At 44.6% G+C, this 21,204-nt stretch overlaps 1 protein-coding gene across 1 annotated transcript; it reads left to right on the top strand.

The window, feature by feature from the left end:
• Positions 1-651: 651 nt before the first annotated feature.
• Positions 652-21,153, top strand: GMPS (guanine monophosphate synthase; the record flags this gene model as incomplete). The annotated part of the gene is made up of 16 exons (XM_079540032.1): positions 652-682; positions 3,886-4,063; positions 6,665-6,779; positions 8,297-8,394; positions 9,578-9,687; positions 10,420-10,607; positions 10,919-11,084; positions 11,951-12,102; positions 12,283-12,456; positions 13,975-14,080; positions 15,133-15,248; positions 16,226-16,351; positions 17,110-17,225; positions 18,753-18,883; positions 19,926-20,098; positions 21,052-21,153. The coding sequence occupies 16 exons, from the start codon at positions 652-654 to the stop codon at positions 21,151-21,153; spliced, it is 2,082 nt and encodes a 693-aa protein (XP_079396158.1).
• Between the last annotated feature and the right edge of the window lie 51 nt (positions 21,154-21,204).

Below are 21,204 nucleotides of genomic sequence, written 5' to 3'. Positions count from 1 at the left end.
CTTGCGCTGCTGATCGCTATCGCTGCTGAAACGCACCACGCATCGCGCGCTGTCCTGAGATCCGCTGTTCGATGTCCACGAGCGTTCAGCGCGCAGCGATGAGTGCCAATGGGCGCCTTTTATTCCCCTACAAAACGTAAAGGAAGGGGGGAAGGTTCAACCTCAGCACCTGCCTTTAGTGCCGTGGGACAACGTAAAATAGGAGGCGTTACTTTTGGAGCAGCGTGAACCGCTGAGCTGTAGGTGTTTCTGTGCCAATGTAAAACGTAGACATTTAGTAAAAGCACACGTTATACCGCGATCCGTAACAGAATCGTAGGACAGTTGGGTTGGAAGGGACCTCGCAGCCCCCCGCCCTGCCGTCAGCCGGCTGCACCCCGGGGTGCGCAGGGCCCGGCCAGCCCGTCCCGAGCACCGCCAAGACGGGACAGCCCAGGGTCGGGACAGTCCGTAGATAGGACAGCCCCGCCCCGCCCGGCCAGCAGTACCGCTGCCCACGCCCCTCCCCGGCTCCGAGCTCCGCCTCTTCCTGCCGGGGCGGCGCTGCCCGGCGCGGGGTGCTGGAGGCGGTTCCTCCCCGCGGCGGAGGCGCACACGGGCGGCCTTGGTTTGGCTCGGTTCTTTCTCCGCTCGGCTCCCGCGGCCGTCCCTATGGCGCTGTGCAACGGAGACGCCAAGGTCGGTGCGAGGCTCTGCGCTCGGCTCGGGCCGCTTTGTGCCGGGGGCGGCGGGCACATGGCGCGGCCTGGCCCCTGCCGTGCTCCGGCCCCGCTCGGAACGGCCGGGCCCGGGGCCGGCGGCGGCTCGGGCGGCCCCGCGGCGGTTCCCCGTTGGCTCGGTGGTGCGGGTGGGCGCCGTGCGGAGCGCTGGGGGGCGGCCCGGCCCCAGGCCCGAACAAAGGGCTGCGGAGGCTGCCCGCCGCGGAGCCCCTCGGCCCGGCCCCGGAGCTGCGCCGCGGGCCGCCGGAACCGAACCGCGCTCCGGGAGCGTCCGGTGAGCGGCCCGGGGCTGCTCCTCGACAGGGCACCGCGCTCTCCGGCCCGGCCGTGCGGCCTCCGGAGCCGGGTTGGGGCCGGGGGTTTCCTGCCCGTTGTGGGGTTTCCTTTGCGGGAAGCAGGCGCTTCTCTGCCGCGCGTCGAGAGAAAGAGGAGGACGCGTCCTTACGGCTGCTTAATTCTCGTATCGCAGGGGAGCGATTAATCTCGTAAAACCTTGGGAGCGCCGGAGCGAGCTCCTGGCTGCGGCTCGTTGCGGTGCCGGCTGTGCCGCGGCCTCGCAGGGCCGTGATGGAGGTCCGTGGGTGTGCGGGCACTGCAGGGCTGGCTGCGGGGCTCTGCTTAGCGCCCCGTGTGCGGGCACCGGGGGCGAGGCGGGTTGCGTCCTTCATCGGGCACCTGAAGGCAGGATCCGTGCTGGAGCTGCTCGTGGGATTGGCGTTATTCTTATAGAACCGACGCTGTGTTTTCTAATGCTGAAAGCCAGCGGCAGCACCTTCTCCTTCCGGAGTTATGGGGTGATAGAACTGCAGCGATGGGCCGGCCACTGGTCTGGGGTTTATTGGGTTATTGGTTCTTCAGGTGTGGGTGGCAGTAGGGATGTTCTGTGATCTGGTATGGTTTTCAGCAGGAGTCTCGTGACTCACTATAGCTCACTATAGCCTTTTTTCCCCCCGTTTTTCTCTTAGGAAGTGTAACTTCTGTTCTGCTGCCCTAGCCTTGCTCTCCCGCATGTCAGAGCAGGTGCAGCTGTGTTCTGTGCCTTGAACCATCTTGCTTGCTTGTCCAACCAGGTTTAAGAGGCATTCTCCCAAACAGCCGTTTCTAGGGATTTGTTTTGGAAACAGACCAGCTCTGGTTATAACCCTGCTGAGGGGAAAAGAGCTTGGGTCAGAAACTAGAAGTGCCCACAAGGGCAGTGCTGCCCAACAGGCTTCATGTGCCCATTCCTATAGCAGCTGAGCTCCTCCTCCTCAGCATCCTCCTGGCACGCATGTGATATGCACGTGTGTAAGGTGGACTGCCATGTTGGCTGCACGTTAACAGCATCTGCTTCATTTTTGATGCCACTAAATGGTGTTTGCCATGTTAAATTTGGATTCCAAATCTTGGTTCTGTGCCTTCAAGTAAATGAAGGCAGATCTTGTTTTGACTTCCTGCCTTGTGAGCCACGCAGGTGGTGCAGCACTCCCAGTGTGGGTACAGTTGTCTGTGAAGGTGCCTCTCCCCTGTTGTTGCACATGTGGTGCTGTGCCTTGTGCAGGAGTCAGGCAGCTGGCATCCAGAAGAGCTGTAAGGCCTTCATCCCAGGCACGTTGAGGGTATGCCTCAATGCGCTGCTCTTGCTGTGGAGAGCTGAAGAAAGGTACAGTTTCAGGCAAAGCACAGACCTGCTTGCCATTGAATCACAGCGTGGCTGGGCTGGAAGGAACCTTAAAGATAAAGCCTCTGTCCCTGCAGCATGCTCTGAAGCCATATGGTTCAGGACTATTCGTAAGATCTCAGCTCTAGAAAGAGTTGTGTTTGCCACAAGATGGTAAGAATAAGGACATTGGTTGTTACTACGGGAGCTGTTAATTTATGACTTGCTAGGTGGGCATGCCCAGCAGCACTTTGGAGCAGTAGCTTGCCCCAGTCTCTGCTTGAGCAGGAGCTCCTCGTGCTGCCTGGCTCAGCACTGAGAAGTCATTAAGAGCTTCTCATCAGTTATCAGCTGAAGCAAAGAAATTAATAAAGACTCTAACCTGGATTTAGGCTTTTGAAGGATTTAGTACTGTTTTTTTTTTTTTTTACATCCTTTAATTTAGATGGACAAAACATTTCCTGGTTGCTGTGAGCTCTGGAAGTTCCCTGGGTGCTTGCTATCTGCAGCTGGCCCAGGGCAGCTGCTGGTGGAGCACTGTCCCTCTGGGGCTGAGCAAGGCAGCTCTAGGGCAGCCTTTGCATTTGGGAGAGCTTCAAAATGTCTGCTAAGGTAGCATTTACCAAAGTAAAACCCTTCCTAGGTTTTCCTTCATCAAATTACACTGGCAAGGAAACAGTGTTAAGTTCTAAGTTATGGAGAATAAAACTCCAAAGTGAGTGATTTCAGGAGCAACAGTTTTTTCTGCATGAATTTCCTGGCATCTTAGCATGGTGGAATTCACGTTCTTCCTCAAAGACCCCTTGGTGAGGGTGTTTCCACAGAGCACTCGTTCTCCTTAGAGAAAAAGGAACCCATCCATGTGTTTTCTTGCCCTCTGCCAGGTTTGGCTGAAGCTGGCCATCCAGCTCAAGCAGCCTAGTGTGCAGACTGCAGGGACTGCTTGAATACTGCATTCAAAAGTTTGTCTTTCATAAATTGAAGCAGAAACATTTGTTTTCAATTTCTACTCCCTGCTCCCCCCTGGATGTAATGACAAGTGAAAGCTCAGAGTACGAGGAGATGCAATGGGGAAACATATTTTTCCCCTAGCTTTGCATAGCGCTGCTTTGCTTGAGGAATGAGGCACATGCTCTTCATTATCATATGGTGTGCTGGGCTGCATGCAGAACTGTAATGTGGCAGAGGATGGAGCTGTGCTGGTGAACAGGGCACGGTGCTGCTTGTCTGTGGGAGGCTGTCCCATCACGAAGGGGAAAGACTGATGTAGTTTGTGCTGTGCTTGGATTTGGGGATGGGGACGTCGTTGTTGCGTGGGAGGGAGGTGTTGTGTCAGTGTAGCAAGCTCGTGGACACACTGGGCTTTGTAAACTTGTGGGTTCTTCCATTTACAAGTCTTGCCTTTAGTCTGTATTATTTAGCCAGGAGCTAAGGTGCAGGCACCCCTCGCAGCCCTGCAGCTGTGGGATGTGTGCCATAAGGCCGCAGTGTCCCACAGAGCGCTGACTGAGCCGTGTTCACAGCCAGAGAACACTGGAGGAGAGCTGAAGGACGGGCAGCACCACTACGAAGGAGCTGTCGTCATCCTGGATGCTGGTGCACAGTATGGGAAGGTCATCGACCGCCGGGTGCGTGAGCTCTTCGTCCAGTCCGAGATCTTCCCCCTGGAGACGCCCGCCTTCGCCATCAGGGAGCAGGGCTTTCGGTAGGTGCTGGTAGGGCAGCTGCCTGCTGGTGCTGTGCTGTGCCTTTCCCTGGGGTTGTGCTGTGCTGTTGGATCCTCAGCTCATCCTCCTGGGTTTCTCTAGGTAAAACCTGTGCAGCAGCGTTACTGTTGTCTATTTGCTGCTCATTGCGGTGTTGTAAAATGTCACTTCAATAATTTTTCTTTGTTAATATAACTTAAGTGGCTGCATTTTAATTATGTATCTGCAGAAAATTAGATGACATTGTTCCTTAACCTGTTAAACCAAGATAGTTATTGTATAATTATGAAAAAAAACCAACCTATTTAACTGCAACTTGAGTATTGAACAAATTGTCGTAAATGATGCCAAACCATTTCTGGGAAGTAACTGGAAAAAAAAACCTCATTGGAAGTGCCATGCATTGTTAGCAGCAAGAAACCATCTCAGTTGTGTAGAACTTTGCACAGTTCTTGTTTTATGATGCTTGCCAGAGTAAGCCTCTTTTTGTGTGGGGAAAATAAATTGGCTGAGGTCTGCAAGTCATCAAGGACTTTACTTGTCAGGTTAAAATTCGGAGGTGCTTTGAGTGTTTTTGCTAGAGCCATTCAGGAGATAAGGAGGTGCTGTGTTGCAGAACTGTTTTTCTAATCGATGATAATTAGTGACTCAATAGGCAGTGTGTTTTAGAAAGTCAGATGGGAACTCACTGATCTCTTCTGCAAACTGAACGGAGAACCCAGGAGCTGCTGCACCTGTCAGGCAGCCTTTCTATGAAGAATTTCTTTTAGAAATGCTCTGAAATACATTGTGTCAGATTTAGTTAATGATTCCCCAGCAGGCAAGCTGTTGGAGCAGAGGATGTACCTAACTACCACTTTAAAAAGCATCCCTGCACCTCATTGCTTGCTTCCAGGTGTGGATGGCAGTGCTGACAGTGAGGGGCTCAGAGCTGCACTCTGCTGCTGCACGTTTGCAGTGAGAGAGCTTTTTTTATCCCTTTCTGTTCTGAGTTGAAAATTGTGCTTATCCTGATTAGAGCTGTTGGATTTGTCTTTCCAGATAATTGCTCTTTAAATTTGGGCTCTCCACTCAACAGGTTGCTCCTCAAGGCTGAGGCAGTGATTCCAGCTTATCAGTCGCACCCATCAGTCAATAAATGTCCCCACTGCTGGTCAATCATTTGCATCCTGGAGAGCTCTACAAACACTGAGTTTAGCTGCTGGGTGCCTCTCTGCAGTGACCGTTGTAAAAAGAAGCTCATGGTTTTACTGCAGGGTTTTGATGAAACTCCACGTGCCATGGGAACAGTCTGGTTTCCATATCACAGTGCATGGCATCAATGATGAAAATTGAGTAGCCCTGGGAGCTGTGCTGAGGTCTGAGATAGGCAGAGAGATGGAAAGCGCTGTCTAGTTTTATTTGCGTGTTGCATTTACAAAGGCATCTCTGCAGCTCCTGCAGGTGCAGAACACTGGCACAGGGTGCCTGGTCCTGTAAGGACGTACTGTGTTGTGTCTGGGGGCATTAGTTTGTAGGCTTGGCAGCATTTCTGACCTCTGGGACCTGAGGGCTGGGGAGCAATGGCTGTGTTTTATTTCTGGTGTTTTGCTGTGGCTCCTGTGGGATTGTAGCCCATTATAAACAGGCTTTCTGAAACCTGAATAGGCCGCTTTGGAAGTGGTTTAAGCTAAACCAGAGCAAGGTATCTCTGTAGCAGAGCAAGAGGGAACATCACAAATTACATGGTGGTGCAATGGAACGTTCAGATTCTGCATCTTGTGCTGCAGGAATGTGAGGACAGCTGAGAAGATGCGGGTCATGACTGGCACTGGCTTTCTTCCTGTTTTCCTCTCTCATCTCCCAATTCATTTTGTATTTTAAGGGTTCAGATACAGGAAATCTTTCTGTGTTCTTGAGTTCTTAATTGGCAAGTAAGAGAAGCAGACTTGAAGCCTGTAATTCTCTTTTTTAAACAAGGCAGTAGCTAATTGACTTCTCATTAAAAAACACTTAGTCTATAGGTGTAGCTACGTTTTCCTTTTTCTATATTACTTGGTGCTCCACATGCATGGCTCTGAGCAGATGCTCTGCACAGTTGTGGGGTGGCTGAGGTGGGTCACCCCGGCTCTCTGCAGCCCAGCCCCTGGGCTGCTCCCAGCCACTCCTGCACATCCCCAGCAGCACCCCAGCCCTCCTTGCTCCTTGTGCAGCTCCAGCCCAGCAGTGCTGCTCTCACAGCTCCAGAAACACAGGAGACTCTTTTTGAGCGTGGCTCTCCTCCAGATGGCACAGGCAATGCGCAGTGTGTTTGTGTTGCAACGCTAATGCTCTGTGCTTGATTCTCGCCATCTTGCTTCTCTTGTAGTCAGCATTTGGCTGGGAATGTGAAATGCAGCCCTGTTTTAAGCTGGCTTATGTTTGACTTTGTTTAACCTGATGAAATACTTCTCTTGTAAACTGTTTTTGCTAGCTGTAGCCTAGCAAACCTAAACTGCCTGCTGGAATATCTGTATTAGCATTTAATTCAGAATATACAGAGTTATGAGCATTATAAGGCAATGTCGGTGTTCAAATGAAGTTGTTAAATGTGAGATAATTTGATTATCTCTTGTCTGCAGAGCTATCATCATATCTGGAGGACCAAATTCTGTGTATGCTGAAGATGCACCATGGTTCGACCCAGCGATATTTACAATAGGAAAACCAGTTCTTGGGATCTGCTATGGCATGCAGGTATGGTGGAGGGAGAGACGTTTGCCTGTGAAAGCCTTGTTTCTGCAATTAGCCAGAGTTAAGTGTTACAGGACCAGCTTTCCAAAATAAGCAGTGTTGTGTGCCATGAATGCAAAAGATATTTTTAAGGTGCTAATTGGTAAACTGAGCATGCTGTGTTACCAGCAGCATAAATGCTTTTCTTCTTGCTTTGCTACTGTGAACTGAGTTCTGTGCTCAATTTTTTGTCATAATAAATGCACCCTGACAGTCATTAACTAATTCCATCTGGTTGATATTAGGGAACGTGTCCATCGTAAACACGTGAAGTAGTTTTTCCCTTTGATTTTCAAGTGTGGAATCTTTCTATTATAGCTCATGAGCGTGCTTTGGTGACCCTGCAGTGATCTAGTGATCCAAATGGAGTGAAGAAACACTCCCATGGGGACAAAGGACAGATCAGATGCATGACCTCTGCACGTGCATCTTGTTTTTTCACAAGGTTAGCAGTTTATAAAGCCTTCAGAGCTGCAGAATATGGCTGGAAAAACTACTCAAGAAGGGCTGGTAATTATGGAAACAATGCTGGCACTCCCTGTTCTAAAGGGAAATGTGTGTTGTAATAAAGTGGAAGTGCCTTAAAATGTCAAGCAAATTAAAAACCATGTTAGCTAGCCTAAAGCAGGGGCGTTCCTCAAGGCTGACTTTACAGAACTGAATCAAGTGTCTGTGTTAACACACCACTATTTTTATTAGAATAGATTGGAATCAGACTAGCACAGCCAGTGAAATCTCAAACTAAATCTAAAATAACTTAAATCTCTGAATCAATGTAGTTAGGAGGTGAAAATCTAAAGTGTGTGTGTTTGTTACCAGTCATATCTGAATGAGAAAATCTGAGACTTCTGAAGTGTGAAATGCAGAATGCCTCATCTTGCCTTTTGAAGTTGAATTTTAGAAAGAAATAATCAGGTGAGATTTGTGTTACTCCTACCTAACAAGGGCTAAGAAGAGTCTCCGTGGTCACAAAAATCAGACTAAAGTTTTTGCCTGGTTCTCCAGAGATGATCAGACAGATCTCAAGAAGGTTAAGCCTATGTGAGGGCCCTTCTCTGAGGGCTGGCTGTCAGGTTTTTGTTTAGCAGCTTATCGTCTTTGTGGCAACTGGCCTCACATACTCCACTGATATGCAGACCAATCATTTAGAAGCACACATTGATTTACAGTACTGAATATGTGTTGTCTTGTGCATCTTTGCCCCTAGCCTGCTGCTGTGTATTTCTGTTACTCAGTGTGTGTAGCAGTAGTCCCCAGCTATGCTGACAAAAGGCCAGAGGAAGAGAATGAGCCCAGTGCTCCTTTTTGAAAAGAATTCATGTGGTTTTGCCAAGTGCTATTTAAAATGAGGATAGTCATGACAATCTGTCTTTCTGTGTGTCCGAGGACTAGAACTATTTGTTGGTCACAGGCTGAAGTACAAAGATTAAAGCAGTACTTAATTGTTATGCTTTTTTCATGTCGTCTTTGTGTTTTGGCAGATGATGAACAAGGTGTTTGGAGGTACAGTGCACAAGAAGAGCGTCAGAGAAGATGGAGTGTTCAACATTACTCTGGATAACACGTGTTCACTGTTCAGGTACGTGGATGCTTTGAGTGAGGAGAACAGTATTGGGAAGGGAATGGAACTGGTCTGGAAACTGGTGACTGAGTGAGAGGAAGGGTGTTTTTCAGAAGACAGTGAAATTGCATCCAGGCTCTTACAATTTCTAATAACCCATTACAACTGTGTTCACAAGTAGGCAAGTTATGTATGTAAACAAATATTCAGGAATAACTTCTCAGTTGACTTTTGAAATGTAGGTATGTTTGTTTAGAATTTTATATAAACCCTTTTATTTCAAAGTAAATTGTCTTAATTGAGTTGCTGTCAAGTACTGCTGCACAAAAGTCTGCGTAAAGCTCTTGTGTTCTCCTTGACAGTGCATTGCTTTATGTTAGCTGGCACCCATCCAGTTTCTGAAAGGTATTAACAGTAATTTTGAAACCACATGTGTTCTACATTCCTTCAAAATTGCTTTGTGATGTTTTATAAAATCAGAATTAGATTTCTTAGTAGTTTGTCAGTGCCTCACAAGTTCCTTGCAGTAATCCTAACAGTTTAGTTGTGCCCAGAGATGCAACTTTATTGACTTCTTCCCTGTAGAGCTATTGTAGGACTTTATATCCCACCTCGTGTCTAGAATGCCCAGAATTGTTGTGAGGACATTCAGATTTGACCAAGGAAACTTCACTTAATTGGAATAAAAAGCAGGAATCCAGATATCCTGACTGGCAGTAGAGGGCTGTACGTGTCAGAGAAGGCATATTTCAATGTTGAGTTATTTTAAAAACAGCAAAAACAAACAACCCCCATCAAATTAGCAAAAACCTTCTGAGTTGAGATACACTCCTCTTTTTGTGATGAATGCATTGCATGGGAGCTTTGGCAGCTTCCAATGAAGGAGTCCCAGTTGGAGGTGAGTGCTTCTGGGAAGGAAATCCTGCATGTATTTCAAAGGGGCCTGGTTGTTTTTGGAGCACATCTCCAGGGGGAAAGAAAAAATCCCAACAAATCACCCACATTGTGTCGTTAGCACGAGGTAAAGTATTTGAGGATTGGTGTTGCAGGTAGCTGATTTGTGTGTGTGTGGGCTCTGTAAGTGAGAGCACTGTGAAAGCTTGATGTGTGACTTCTGTCACATTTACACTGCAATGTATGGCACTGTCTTTAAATCTGGCCATCTTATTGTTATTGATTCTAGACTTTGATCTTTGTCTAGGGGCCTTCAGAAGGAAGAGCTTGTGCTCCTCACTCATGGGGACAGTGTGGATAAGGTTGCTGATGGATTCAAAGTGGTTGCACAGTCTGGGAACATTATAGCAGGTATTTGTTTTAACTGAAATTGGGTTTTTTGATAGTCTTTGTTACAAGACTTAAAAGTTACCTCCAGGATGTCACGGGAAAATTCTGTTTTTTGTCAACTACTCAAAGTTCTGAATACCAGGCAGCCTCCTTGAGAGCCTTTCCTGGTAGGTGGAAGATATGGAAGAGTCTGGAGTTTACTCAAACACTTAGTAAGATTTCAAGCTGTTCATGTGGCTTAATGAAAATCTTTCATTAAAAAATAAAGAGTCAGCAATGTTTTACATCCTGCTCTTAAATCAGACCAGTAACTAATTAGAGAAATTCTGGACAATGTCTGTGAATTGTATAAATTGACTTTTTGGATTAATGACGTTAAAATGGCAACTTCTTTGCTTCTGAAAGAAATGAGGCTCTGGTAACCAGGAGTGGCAATGAGAAGCATGGATGGCTTAATAATATCAGATTTTCTCAACTTCCTGGGAGGTTCAGTAATACTGAGGGAGCAGAGATCTGCTACAGATGCTGATGTTACTCGTTATTTCTTGAAAATAAATGAATTGCACCTTTTTGAATGACTTCCTGGTGAAATTCTGTGATGCTTCAACTTGCCTTTTGTATTTTAACCTTCTGAAAAGAACGTGCAGCTTTAAAAATAAAGCGTAGTGCATTTGGAGCAAATGTTCATTTTGCTGTGTGTGCACATTTCACATCCAATTATTTTCCTCCGTTCATTTCTTTGCACTAATGAAGGTATAGCAAATGAGTCTAAAAAACTCTATGGAGCACAGTTCCACCCTGAAGTTAGCCTTACGGTGAATGGAAAAATGATCCTGAAGAATTTTCTGTATGATATCGCGGGATGCAGCGGGACCTTTACAGTGGAAAACAGAGAACTTCAGTGCATTCAAAATATCAAAGAGAAAGTGGGCTCATCAAAAGTTCTGGTAAGCATCTGGAGCTGAAGTCAAAAGATCATTTGCAAAAATCTGAGGAAAAACACTCGTGCATTTAGTCTGGGTAAATGGAAAAGTGCAGAATTGTCATGATTTGGGTAATACATTAAGCAGGTTTGAGAAAGCTTTTGTGCATTGCACAATTGGGTCAATGTGTTGTTTGACTTCCCAGTGGTGACTTGGAGGAAAATGAGAAATCAATACTCTGCTTTCATCGTTGCAGCTGTATCTGAATTAGTAGTTAATACTTTCTCCCTCGACAGCTCTGCAAGTCTGTTTTCCCTTTTTTTCCTCATCCTCAGGTTTTACTCAGTGGAGGTGTGGACTCAACTGTTTGCACTGCTCTCCTGAATCGTGCTTTAAACCGGGATCAGGTGATAGCTGTACATATAGACAACGGATTTATGCGCAAAAGAGAAAGTCAGTCTGTGGAGGAGGCACTGAAAAAACTTGGGATTCAGGTTAAAGGTACCACTGAGCTGCGGCAAAGCTCATTTAATTGCAGTCCTGTCTGTAGTGTGGTTAAGAGTCCTCCAGTGGAGCTTCACTTCTTGTTCTATATGTCTGTCTTCAGAAACTGAGCTCATTTGGGTGATTGAATGCTGTTGGAGCCAAAGTTCTTCCTCAAGGCTTTTTTCCCTCTCCTGTTTTATGGGAGTGTGTTGTTTGTGGAGTAGTTTATTGAGAAGCAGTCTCATGACTTCAAGCAATATGGCCAATATGGTGAAGGCCAGAGTTTGTTCTACACACAGCAGTGCAGGATTTTTTTTGTTGTGGTGTTTTATTTTGTTTCAGAGGAATGCTGTGCCTTATCCTTGCATTCCCCAGACTGAAAAAGTCTGGGCTATGACAAATAAGGGAATCCCTTTATGGGAAATGTGCCTTCTGTCAGTCATGGAGTTCAGTGCTGGTAGAAGATGCCAGAGAACCTCCTAGCTGATCTCTGTATCGAGAGCCTCTCTAAATTAAGAGATATGATGCACCGTGAGGAAACAGAGCGTTGTGTAATTTTGGTTGCAGTAAGGCCTTAGCTTAATAACCATCCTGTAGCTATTTAAATGGAGCAAGTAAGTTGTAATCTAAGAGGGGAGACATGAACTGAACTTGCTTCCTAGCCTCGTGGTATTTAAGAAGTAACCTTCTAGAGCATGTTGATAAAAGAAGTAACGTGCTTTTGCAGCAGTTCATTCTTGAGGTATCAAACAGGCCTATTTAGTACCATCAGCACTTAAATGACTGCAGTATTCCTAAGAACAATAGTCGTTCTTATTCTTTGTAATCTTACATATAAATCTGTATTGGCTTTGCCAACCAATTCCTGTAATTTCATACAGTGGTGAATGCAGCTCATTCTTTCTATAACGGTACAACAACTCTGCCAATCTCTGATGAAGACAGAACTCCACGTAAAAGAATTAGCAAGACCTTAAATATGACTACAAGTCCTGAAGAAAAAAGAAAGATTATTGGTGACACGTTTGTTAAGGTAATGTATCTAGAATTCATGTGGAAAAAAAGAATTATAAATGTTTTCTATCTCGGACTGCTTCATTCTGAAGCACTGTGCACTCGGAAGCACGGTGTTGTGCAGGCTATGGATGACCTAATCCATTGGCAATCCATTGAGACCTTTGGACACTGAAAAGTTTTCTTTTCCATCTTACAGATTGCCAATGAAGTTATTGGAGAAATGAATCTGAAACCTGAAGAGGTTTTTCTTGCTCAGGGTACCCTCAGACCTGATCTCATTGAAAGCGCTTCCCTTGTTGCAAGTGGCAAAGCTGAAGTAATCAAAACTCATCACAATGACACAGAGCTGATTCGAAAGTTAAGAGAAGAGGTAAATGAAAATTTGGATACTGGTGTGTCCTTCTGGTTATCACAAATGTGATGATGCTGAATGTAAAAGATGAGCAACTTATGTTTTGCTGATATAACTGGCCTGTGTTGATGCATCTCGTGATGCTTGTGAGGCCCTTTAAGTTCTGTTTCAATATTGCAACTTATTACACTTCTCTCTGGTTGCCATGTTCTCAAAGTGATCAGAATGGCTTCAGTATTGTCCAGCGTAGAATATTAGTGAAAATGTCAACAGATTGAAGCCATTGCAGTGTGAACAGTGCTGCTCACAATTGTTACCTGAAAACGATTTCATTGCTCTTTTGTCTTTTAACACTTAAACCTATGAGAACTGTGTATGGAAGCAAAACCAATACCAAACACCTATAGCAGATGACTGCTGAAAGGCTTTTCAGACAACTTTAGTCTGATTCAGGTGGAATTCGTAATGTAATGGATTGCTTACTTCTCCCTTTGTGTCTCATTCTGAACATCAGTATGCAATGTTTTGTAATGGCATTGATAGCTCAGATTGCACATGATATGAATTCAGGCAACAGCAGCGATGTGCTTTTAGGTGAAATGATCATTAGTTCCTGTTGAGAGACATGACTGCAAGTCTTCTCAGTAGCACAGACCACTACAGACATAGTATTCTCCTTTGGAAGAGAGTAAGAATTTGGAAAAAATTCTCATCAGAGGGAATGGCCAGGTACTGCAAGTGGGGGAGTCAAGAATTCAGGAATGGTAGAAATGTGGCACTTGGGGACATAGTTCATTGGGGTGGGTTAATGTTTGGACTGGACCACCTTAGTGGTCTTTTCCAACCTTCATGATTCTGTGAATATGTTTTAGTGACTTGAGAACTAGGAGTAGATCTGTCAGGCTCTGATCTGAGGATCCGTTCTCTGTGCTGTTTCATGGCTTGTGCATCAAGTCAATGGCCTGGTCGGCTGTCTGCCAGCAGTGTGCTGGTGGTGCACAATCTGTTTACCATTTGTCAACTTAAGAACCCACAGATCTTTTTGGAATATCCTGCTGTGGACACCTGTGGATAAAGACTGGGAGTTTAGAAATGGTACAAACACAGGAGGTTGAACTGGTGACAGAAGACACTCTGAAGATGCAGCAGAGCCTTGTCTTTTTTATTGTACCCTTGGTTGGTTAGCTTAAACAAACCTATTCACAGTTCTCTGAGGTATTTTCGAAGCTTCTTGATCGGTATGAATTTTGGAAGACAGTCAGAACCGGACTGGCCTACAGTTGTATTTGCACTGCTTAAGCCATTGATACTTTTGGCACAAACAAACTTTGTCTTTCCCCTCTCCTGTAACTGTTCTGCAAAGCCCACATTCACATGTACTTTTCTTTCCAGTGTTTATGCAAGTGTTGGCAGCGGATGCTGTGAAAAGCAGGCCACTCTGACTGCCTGTTACCTAAACATTTGAGGCTTTTTGTTTGAATATGTAAGCTAGAGTGTAAATCACTGTGGTTTTTCTTTTGTTCGTTTTTCTTTAAGGGTAAAGTTATAGAACCACTAAAAGACTTTCACAAAGATGAAGTTCGAGTGCTAGGAAGAGAGCTTGGACTTCCCGAAGAGCTGGTTTCAAGGCATCCCTTCCCAGGTACCAGAATCCATGCTGCTTAGTGAAGGGCTGTGTGCATCAGTGTTGTTTGGAAGATACTTAATGTGCAGAATAAATTTGTGTTGGAGAATGGAACTTACCTCTGAACACAGAACTAATGTGGTGGATTTTCTGAGGCTTTAGTTTAAGCACAGGATTTTCTTTTTGAGGAACTGAGTAATTGAGAGCAGCTTGATTTTATGCACAGTGCTTAAAATAACAGATTTATAATTGAGTTATCATAGAGCTGTATTTGTTTCTTCTTAATTTTGTAAGCCAAAGCAAGAATTATCAGTGAAGTGCAGCTGAATGCTGTCTCAGCTGTCAAATATATCTTGCATGAAATAATGGCCATTGTCTGCCTGCCTTTCTAAGTGACTGTTGCTGTTTTGAAAACGATTGCATGGTGAATAACAACGGTTCTCAACCAGAAAACGTCAAACTATGTAATGTAATAACAAAGTCCATCTTTTTAAGGGATGTGCTCTTTGTGTTTCTGAAGTTGTCCTGCAGGGTGTGTAGTAGTCACAGTCAGAATGCCTAGGCTGCTCTGTTAATGCACCAGCACTGCATGAGGTTAACGACACTGTTGAGATGTACATCTGTAATTTGCTGAGAACTTTTGTGTCAAGTAGTTAGCAGGCCAAATAGCCTCCAGGGATCTCTTTAAAAAACAGTGCAGATTCAACTGTATGTTATAACCAACTCTGCCATCCAGGCTGCCTAGCAAAGGGAAGGAGGAGGTTACTGTTTGCTTTGGCTTGCCATCCAGCACGCTTCATCATCACTAATGCTGCCTTACACAAGCAGCCAATGCAAAATGTCAGTAACTAGTGCTTAAATGTACTGACCAGAAATACTGTTCCAGAATAAACTGCTGGCTTATTTCTTTGGCTTGTTTTGTTGAGTGTCAAGACAGTGTAAGTGGAGGTGTGGTGGCAAAGCATAGTCTACTTAGTGACTGACCTGGTGTTCAGTGCTGTTGCTTCTTGAGTTGAAAGTCAACTTTTCATGTTATTTAGTGTGATGTATTTTTCAATTTTACGTTGCAGGTCCAGGTCTGGCAATCAGAGTGATATGTGCTGAGGAGCCTTATGTGTGCAAAGACTTCCCTGAAACAAACAACATCTTGAAAATAGTTGCGGATTTTTCTGCGAGTGTTAAGAAGGTATCAAAACTGTTAGGTTCTAACGTGTATAGAAGTAGTGTGATCATTCTGTAGTGCATTGCTGTGAAGATTAAGTTGCTAAAATTTAAAAATGACTGGTTTGTGTTCTTTGGGCATAATGCATTCCAGTCCAACTTGCTCAAAGCCATTTGGTATGGTACAGTAGAATTTTTCAAGTCCTGGCTATGGCAAGTGTTGAGTGACTTCTGTAAATTGGAAGCTTATGTACCTTTCAGATAGCAAGTAAATCCTCTTTTAGTCAAAATTTGTGGAGATGAGGATTTCAGAAGATGATTTGAATTTCATAGTGTCAGAAAAAAGATTTTCCCTATTTGGAATAGTTGTAATTTTCTAGGATGGTGTGTACTAACAGCCACCGAGTGCCTGAATTGAGGGTGCGAGAGTGAGGAGCCAGCATTTGCTGGATGTCCCAAACAGAATCCTGAAGTGATTGGTCAATGACATGTAAGCTCTCAATCCTTGAACTGTTGGGACCTTCCTGGTTTCTCAAACTGACTCCTGAGCTCCAAACTGAGCTGCAGGGGGCTGAAAAGCCACCAGTAGAGAGCAGCAGGAAGTGCCGTGTCCAGAACAACTTCCAGAGCTTTTTTGAAGGAACACCAAAGGAAAAGCATCTGTAAGTGCTCTTCTTGAATGCGTGTTGTGTTGCAGTGTAAGGTAACACAGCATTGCTTTGTTCTGTGCTGAAATAAACAGGCATGAAAAATTCAGCTTTGGGAGAGAGAATGAGTGCAGAAAAGCAGTTTCACCTATGGTCTTGGGAGGGCTTCAGCGTAAAATGCACACAGTTGCTTTCACTGAAACTTAGTTGTTACACAAAAGGTATTCTGTAATCAGTTCCCAAGGGTAAATGTGGACTGTATTTAGCCAACCAGCTACTTAATTTTATTTATGTTGTGTCTGAATGTGTGGGGGCTTTAATTAGTTAAAAGTTATTTTTCTGCATCATTGCACAGCCACATACTTTGTTGCAAAGGGTCAAAGCGTGCACGACTGAAGAAGACCAGGAGAAACTGATGCAGATTACAAGCCTACATTCACTGAATGCCTTCTTGTTACCCATCAAAACTGTGGGAGTGCAGGTAAATGAATACATTCCAGGAATATTCTTAAAGCTGCTTCCTAGCAGTTGGCAGGCTGCTAGGAACTGTAAGGATTGCTACTGTGATGTTGCTAAGAACTCTAGAAATCAACTTCAAAAGGCTGTGACTGCTGTGTCTTGTGTCAGCTCTGGTAGAGTGCAGGTGTTGAGAGACCTGAATAGATACATGGGTAAATGCCAGGTGTCATATTTGAGGATGTCATTAAGGTTGAATAATGCTGGTTGCTTGCACAGGCAATTTCTTCTTGATGTTTATAGCCTTATAGATTCCTGTTGTACTCCTGTTGCTCCTTTCAAGGCTGAGCAGTCTTTCTTTGCATTATCATTATTGAATTACACCTTTACTTTTATTACTGGCTGCTTAACCTTGCATGTCTCTTCTGTAAGTCCTTGCAGTCAGCTTTTGTTATTACTTGCAATGGCAATATCATCAGCAGACTTCTGTACCTCATCACAAGCCTTCCTCAGATGGTGCCCTCAAAATATCAACATGTAATCAAGTCCTAGTGTTGTGGTCACCTTATGAATTCTGAACCCCTTCCTTTTATGTGCTCTTGCCAGCTCCCAAGAGACCTGTCTCACTTTGGTGTTTTCTCCATTTACTTGATATCTCTGAGCATTCTGATTTCGACAGGTTTGTGTCTGCTGAATGTTGGCACAAAGGCTGGTCCTGTAACTTACATGGAAAAGTGGCGTGAAATATTTTGGTAGTGAAATTCATATTCCATTAATTGCCAGGGTGACTGCCGCTCGTACAGCTACGTGTGTGGGATCTCCAGTAAGGATGCCCCACACTGGGAGTCCCTCATGTTTCTCGCCAGGCTCATACCTCGCATGTGCCACAACATCAACAGGTGAGTGTTCTCTGCTCAGTGCCAAGCTGCTCTTGTTTCTGATTACTAATGCGTGGAAGCTTAGTGCCCTGCTGAATCTATGGTGTAACTTCTTATGAACAAATGTGTATTATATGGGGGTTACAAATGATAAATCCAAGCTTGGGTTTATTTCTGGAAATACCAACTTGAAGTAATGGATAGTTTATCTCCTCATTTTAATCACTCAATTAGACAACTTCCAACGTAACTTAAATGTTTTCTGAAGAGTTCTGAGCCTGCTGCTGAGCTGTGGGATCGCGCGTTGTGTCAAGAAGGGGATTTGCACGACTGTCAGCTCTAGTGCTGCAGGGAAGAGTTCCAAAGCTGGGTGGTTTTATCTTAATTGAGGTCTCTTGTGAATATATGTTTTCTTCTCAAGTTGCTCAGAGATTAAGTCGGTTCTAGAAAATATGTATCTTTGCTCAGCTGTAGACTTTGACAAAGCTGCTTATAATTGCTTATAGCAAGACTTAATTTTGTCACTGAAGTGACACCCACTGGAAGAGCTACTGTACTTGGAGACATGTTGAATTACAAGATATTCTTCTAAACTATGTGCAGAGCAAATAAAAGAAGGCATGAATTCAGGGCAGCGTGTGCAATTTCCAAGCGTGTGCTGGATGTACAGCATTGCTGTCTTTAAGCTGCTCTGGCTGTAATACTCCCCTCCTGAATATACTCCCACCCCAGGAGTTCTGCTATACCAGGTTGTGTTTCTGAGAGCTTTGGGTCGATGTTGATGGGGAGCTGGGGAAGCAGCAGCTGGAGGAGTGTGCTGGGGGCAGTTGGTGTCTGCCCAGCTTGCATGCTTTGACTACAAACAGAGACACAGAATGTCAAGCATGGGTCCTGCCCTGCTTTGGATTTTTGACAAGTGTTCTTACTTTGTATCTACAAACTCAAATAACTTGCGTGCATTCATGATACACAGTAAATCCTTGTGTGAGGCCAGCTGGACAATATTGCTTTTTGTTCTGCAGCACGTATAATGGTGAGATTAAAAAGATAAAGCTGATGTGATTGGTTTGAATTCGGAAGATACTTTATTAGAAATGCAGTGAAATAGATTTGTAAACAGCAGTGTTAGTGCCCCATTTTGAAAACAGCTATTCCTTAACAAAGAAGGTTTCCTGTCAGTGATATGGTGGTTTCCTAATGGGACTCAAGATAGACATTTTAAGCACATAAGTAGCTTTCTTTGAATAATCTTAACTTTTACTCACATCAAAGTAAAGTTGAAAAGAAAAAAAAAGTCTTCTGTAATACCAGTGAGTTAGTGGTGAATTAGTACACCTGACTTGCAAAGCTAGCACACGTGTTGCCTTTACTGAATATATCCATTAAATTATAACAAGTCCTAGTTGGTGGCTAAGGAGCGAAGCCAAATATTGGGTATTTTTTTGGTTCAGTTATTTTTTCTGCAATGCTAAAGATGTAGTCTTTAGGCAGTCTGTTACATTCCACTTCCAGAAAACGTGTTTTCCTACCATCTGGTTTGTTTTCCAGGGTTGTGTATGTGTTTGGTCCACCAGTCAAAGAGCCTCCCACTGATGTCACACCCACATTCCTGACAACAGGAGTCCTCAGCACTTTACGTCAAGCTGACTTTGAGGCTCACAACATTCTCAGGGAGTCTGGTAGGTATTTAGCCTTGTCCCATAGATGAAGCTGTTGTTTCAAGATCCCCGTGCACCCATCCCTATAGGTGTGGTTACATAATGCACAGTCCCATGGGCTTCTTGATTACGTCCAAAATTTATTGCTGAATGAGATGACAGGCTACTGCCTTTTCTTAAAGGTCTGGAGGTGGAGAGCTGAAAGGCAGGAACTGCTGGGCCTTCTGCTAGCAGAATTAGAGGTAGGGTTGCAGCTTTTTCATTCTTCATATGGCAGCTGGAGATAAACCTCACAGCTGGGTGCTGCTGCCTCATCTGCTGCCTGTTGTCACACGTGGGACTGTGGCTGGGACCATTCTTCTGGTAGGAGTGGGATTTGCTTCAGACACATTGCACAGCTCAGAGGCATGATACTTCGCTGCAGTGTGAACTCCTACAAGAGCCACTATTAGCCAGCAGAAAGTCAAATTACTTGTTGCTGCTGATCTCAGTTATCAGTATCTGCCTGAAGTAGGTGAACTGTGTAGAGAGACTTGGCGTGGTTTTGAAATCATGCTTGGTTATGGAAGGAAGGGAGCTAACTGTTAAATCACCCTACCCTCTATTTGGTGTTATCTAGATTTCATTGGTAATGGCTGATAGTATCTCAAAATGTAAGGTTTTTTGAATTTCTCTTTCTGAGAATTGCTCTTCATTACAGCGAATGTTGGAACAGACAAAATTGAAAGCTTATGTTTTGTGGGTAGGAAGGAGATCTTAAGTTGCAAGTGCAGTCAGTTGCAGAGTTAACAGATTATCCAGTTCTGTTCTGCATGCCTGCAGGCCTTGAAGATTATTTCAAGTGACAATTTGAGTAGTTTTAGTGTATGCACTGCTAATTACATAATTGGATAATCAGTGTGATCTTCTGAGGCCTGGTGGTGAAGTCCCAGAACTGCGGTGTTTCTTTCCATGTAAGTGGAGGAATCACATCTGAAATATGTGTAGGCAATCCTGTAAAACTTCAGTCGTGCTTGTACTTCAAAATCAAGCTAAAGCACTTGGTGCTGCTGTTTTCCTGAAGGTTATGCTGGAAAAATTAGCCAGATGCCAATAATCCTGACCCCGCTGCATTTCGATCGGGACCCGCTGCAGAAACAGCCGTCCTGCCAGAGATCCGTGGTCATCCGAACGTTTATTACGAGCGACTTCATGACTGGGATTGCAGCAACTCCTGGTAATGAGGTTCCAGAAGAGGTAATACGGACCTTCAAGTTCCTTTTCAGAGCTTGTGTTGTAGGTGGCTTGTTCTAACTTTCTTCACTCTCGCTTTTTTTCCTGCTCTCGGTTAGGCACAACGTACTGTTGTGTTGCTTTGGAAAAAAACAGTAACAAAGAGAAGCTGACAGTGGTTTCAATGGGAATGACAAACTTAGAAGATTTCCTGTCAAAATAGCAGAGATTTTGAAGCTTTTGCCTGCATTGGTAATTGGAAGTTACCAATGCTTTCTGGAATTGCTTTGCTTCCCACTTTTTATTTTACTGGAAGCTGCTGCTTAACATCTCAAAACATGCTGTTTCCAGATTGGGTCACTGGAAGATGTTTCAGGCACGTTTTCTAGGAAGCTTCATCGGTGTCCAGCCTGGAGTGCTTTGTCTCTGATGGAGCTAACATTAATTGATTACTCTGGAGAACAGCTGCCAATGGGAAGTCTTTCCATTAGATGCTTCCTTCTGCTATTTTTTAACCTTCACAGCTCCCTTTTCTTGTTTGAAAAGTTCATCATTTCTATCAGGCTGCTGCTTTCTGTTTGATTGTGGGTCAGCTGGAGGTGTTGGTCTGAGATGTCTGCAAGTGATTGACAGCAGAGCAGAGCAGCACACAGTAAAACGTAACCTCTAAAAAAATCAATCTGAAGCTGAAGAGCTGCTGCCTTAAGGGAAGTGTGCTGCAATTGCTGCTCAGTTCTATTGCCAGTGCCAGAAATCAGCAGGTTCCAAATACAGCTGCAAATATTGAGAAGCTGGGAGTTTTCCTTTGTTGTTTTTACTTCTTAATTGGTAGTAATATGCTAGGAGCTGTAGGATTTTTCTCTCCTGTTTATAGAACAGAATGAACAGTGTTTTCCTTGTATAACTTTTTCTTAGGGTAGTTTTCATCACGTCTGTTCTACGTGCTTTTTACAGATCTGTTTATTTCCCCCCTACAGGTTGTATTAAAAATGGTGGCAGAGATAAAGAAGATTCCTGGCATTTCTCGGGTGATGTATGACTTGACATCAAAGCCACCAGGAACTACGGAGTGGGAGTAAATAACTTTTTTTTATTGAAGTACTGTGTGCAGTCTAAATCATATCAGAAAC

This window comes from Tetrao urogallus (genome assembly GCF_951394365.1).
Source record: "Tetrao urogallus genome assembly, chromosome: 9".
Lineage (NCBI taxonomy): Eukaryota > Metazoa > Chordata > Aves > Galliformes > Phasianidae > Tetrao > Tetrao urogallus.
This window is presented reverse-complemented; position numbering and strand designations above follow the sequence as displayed.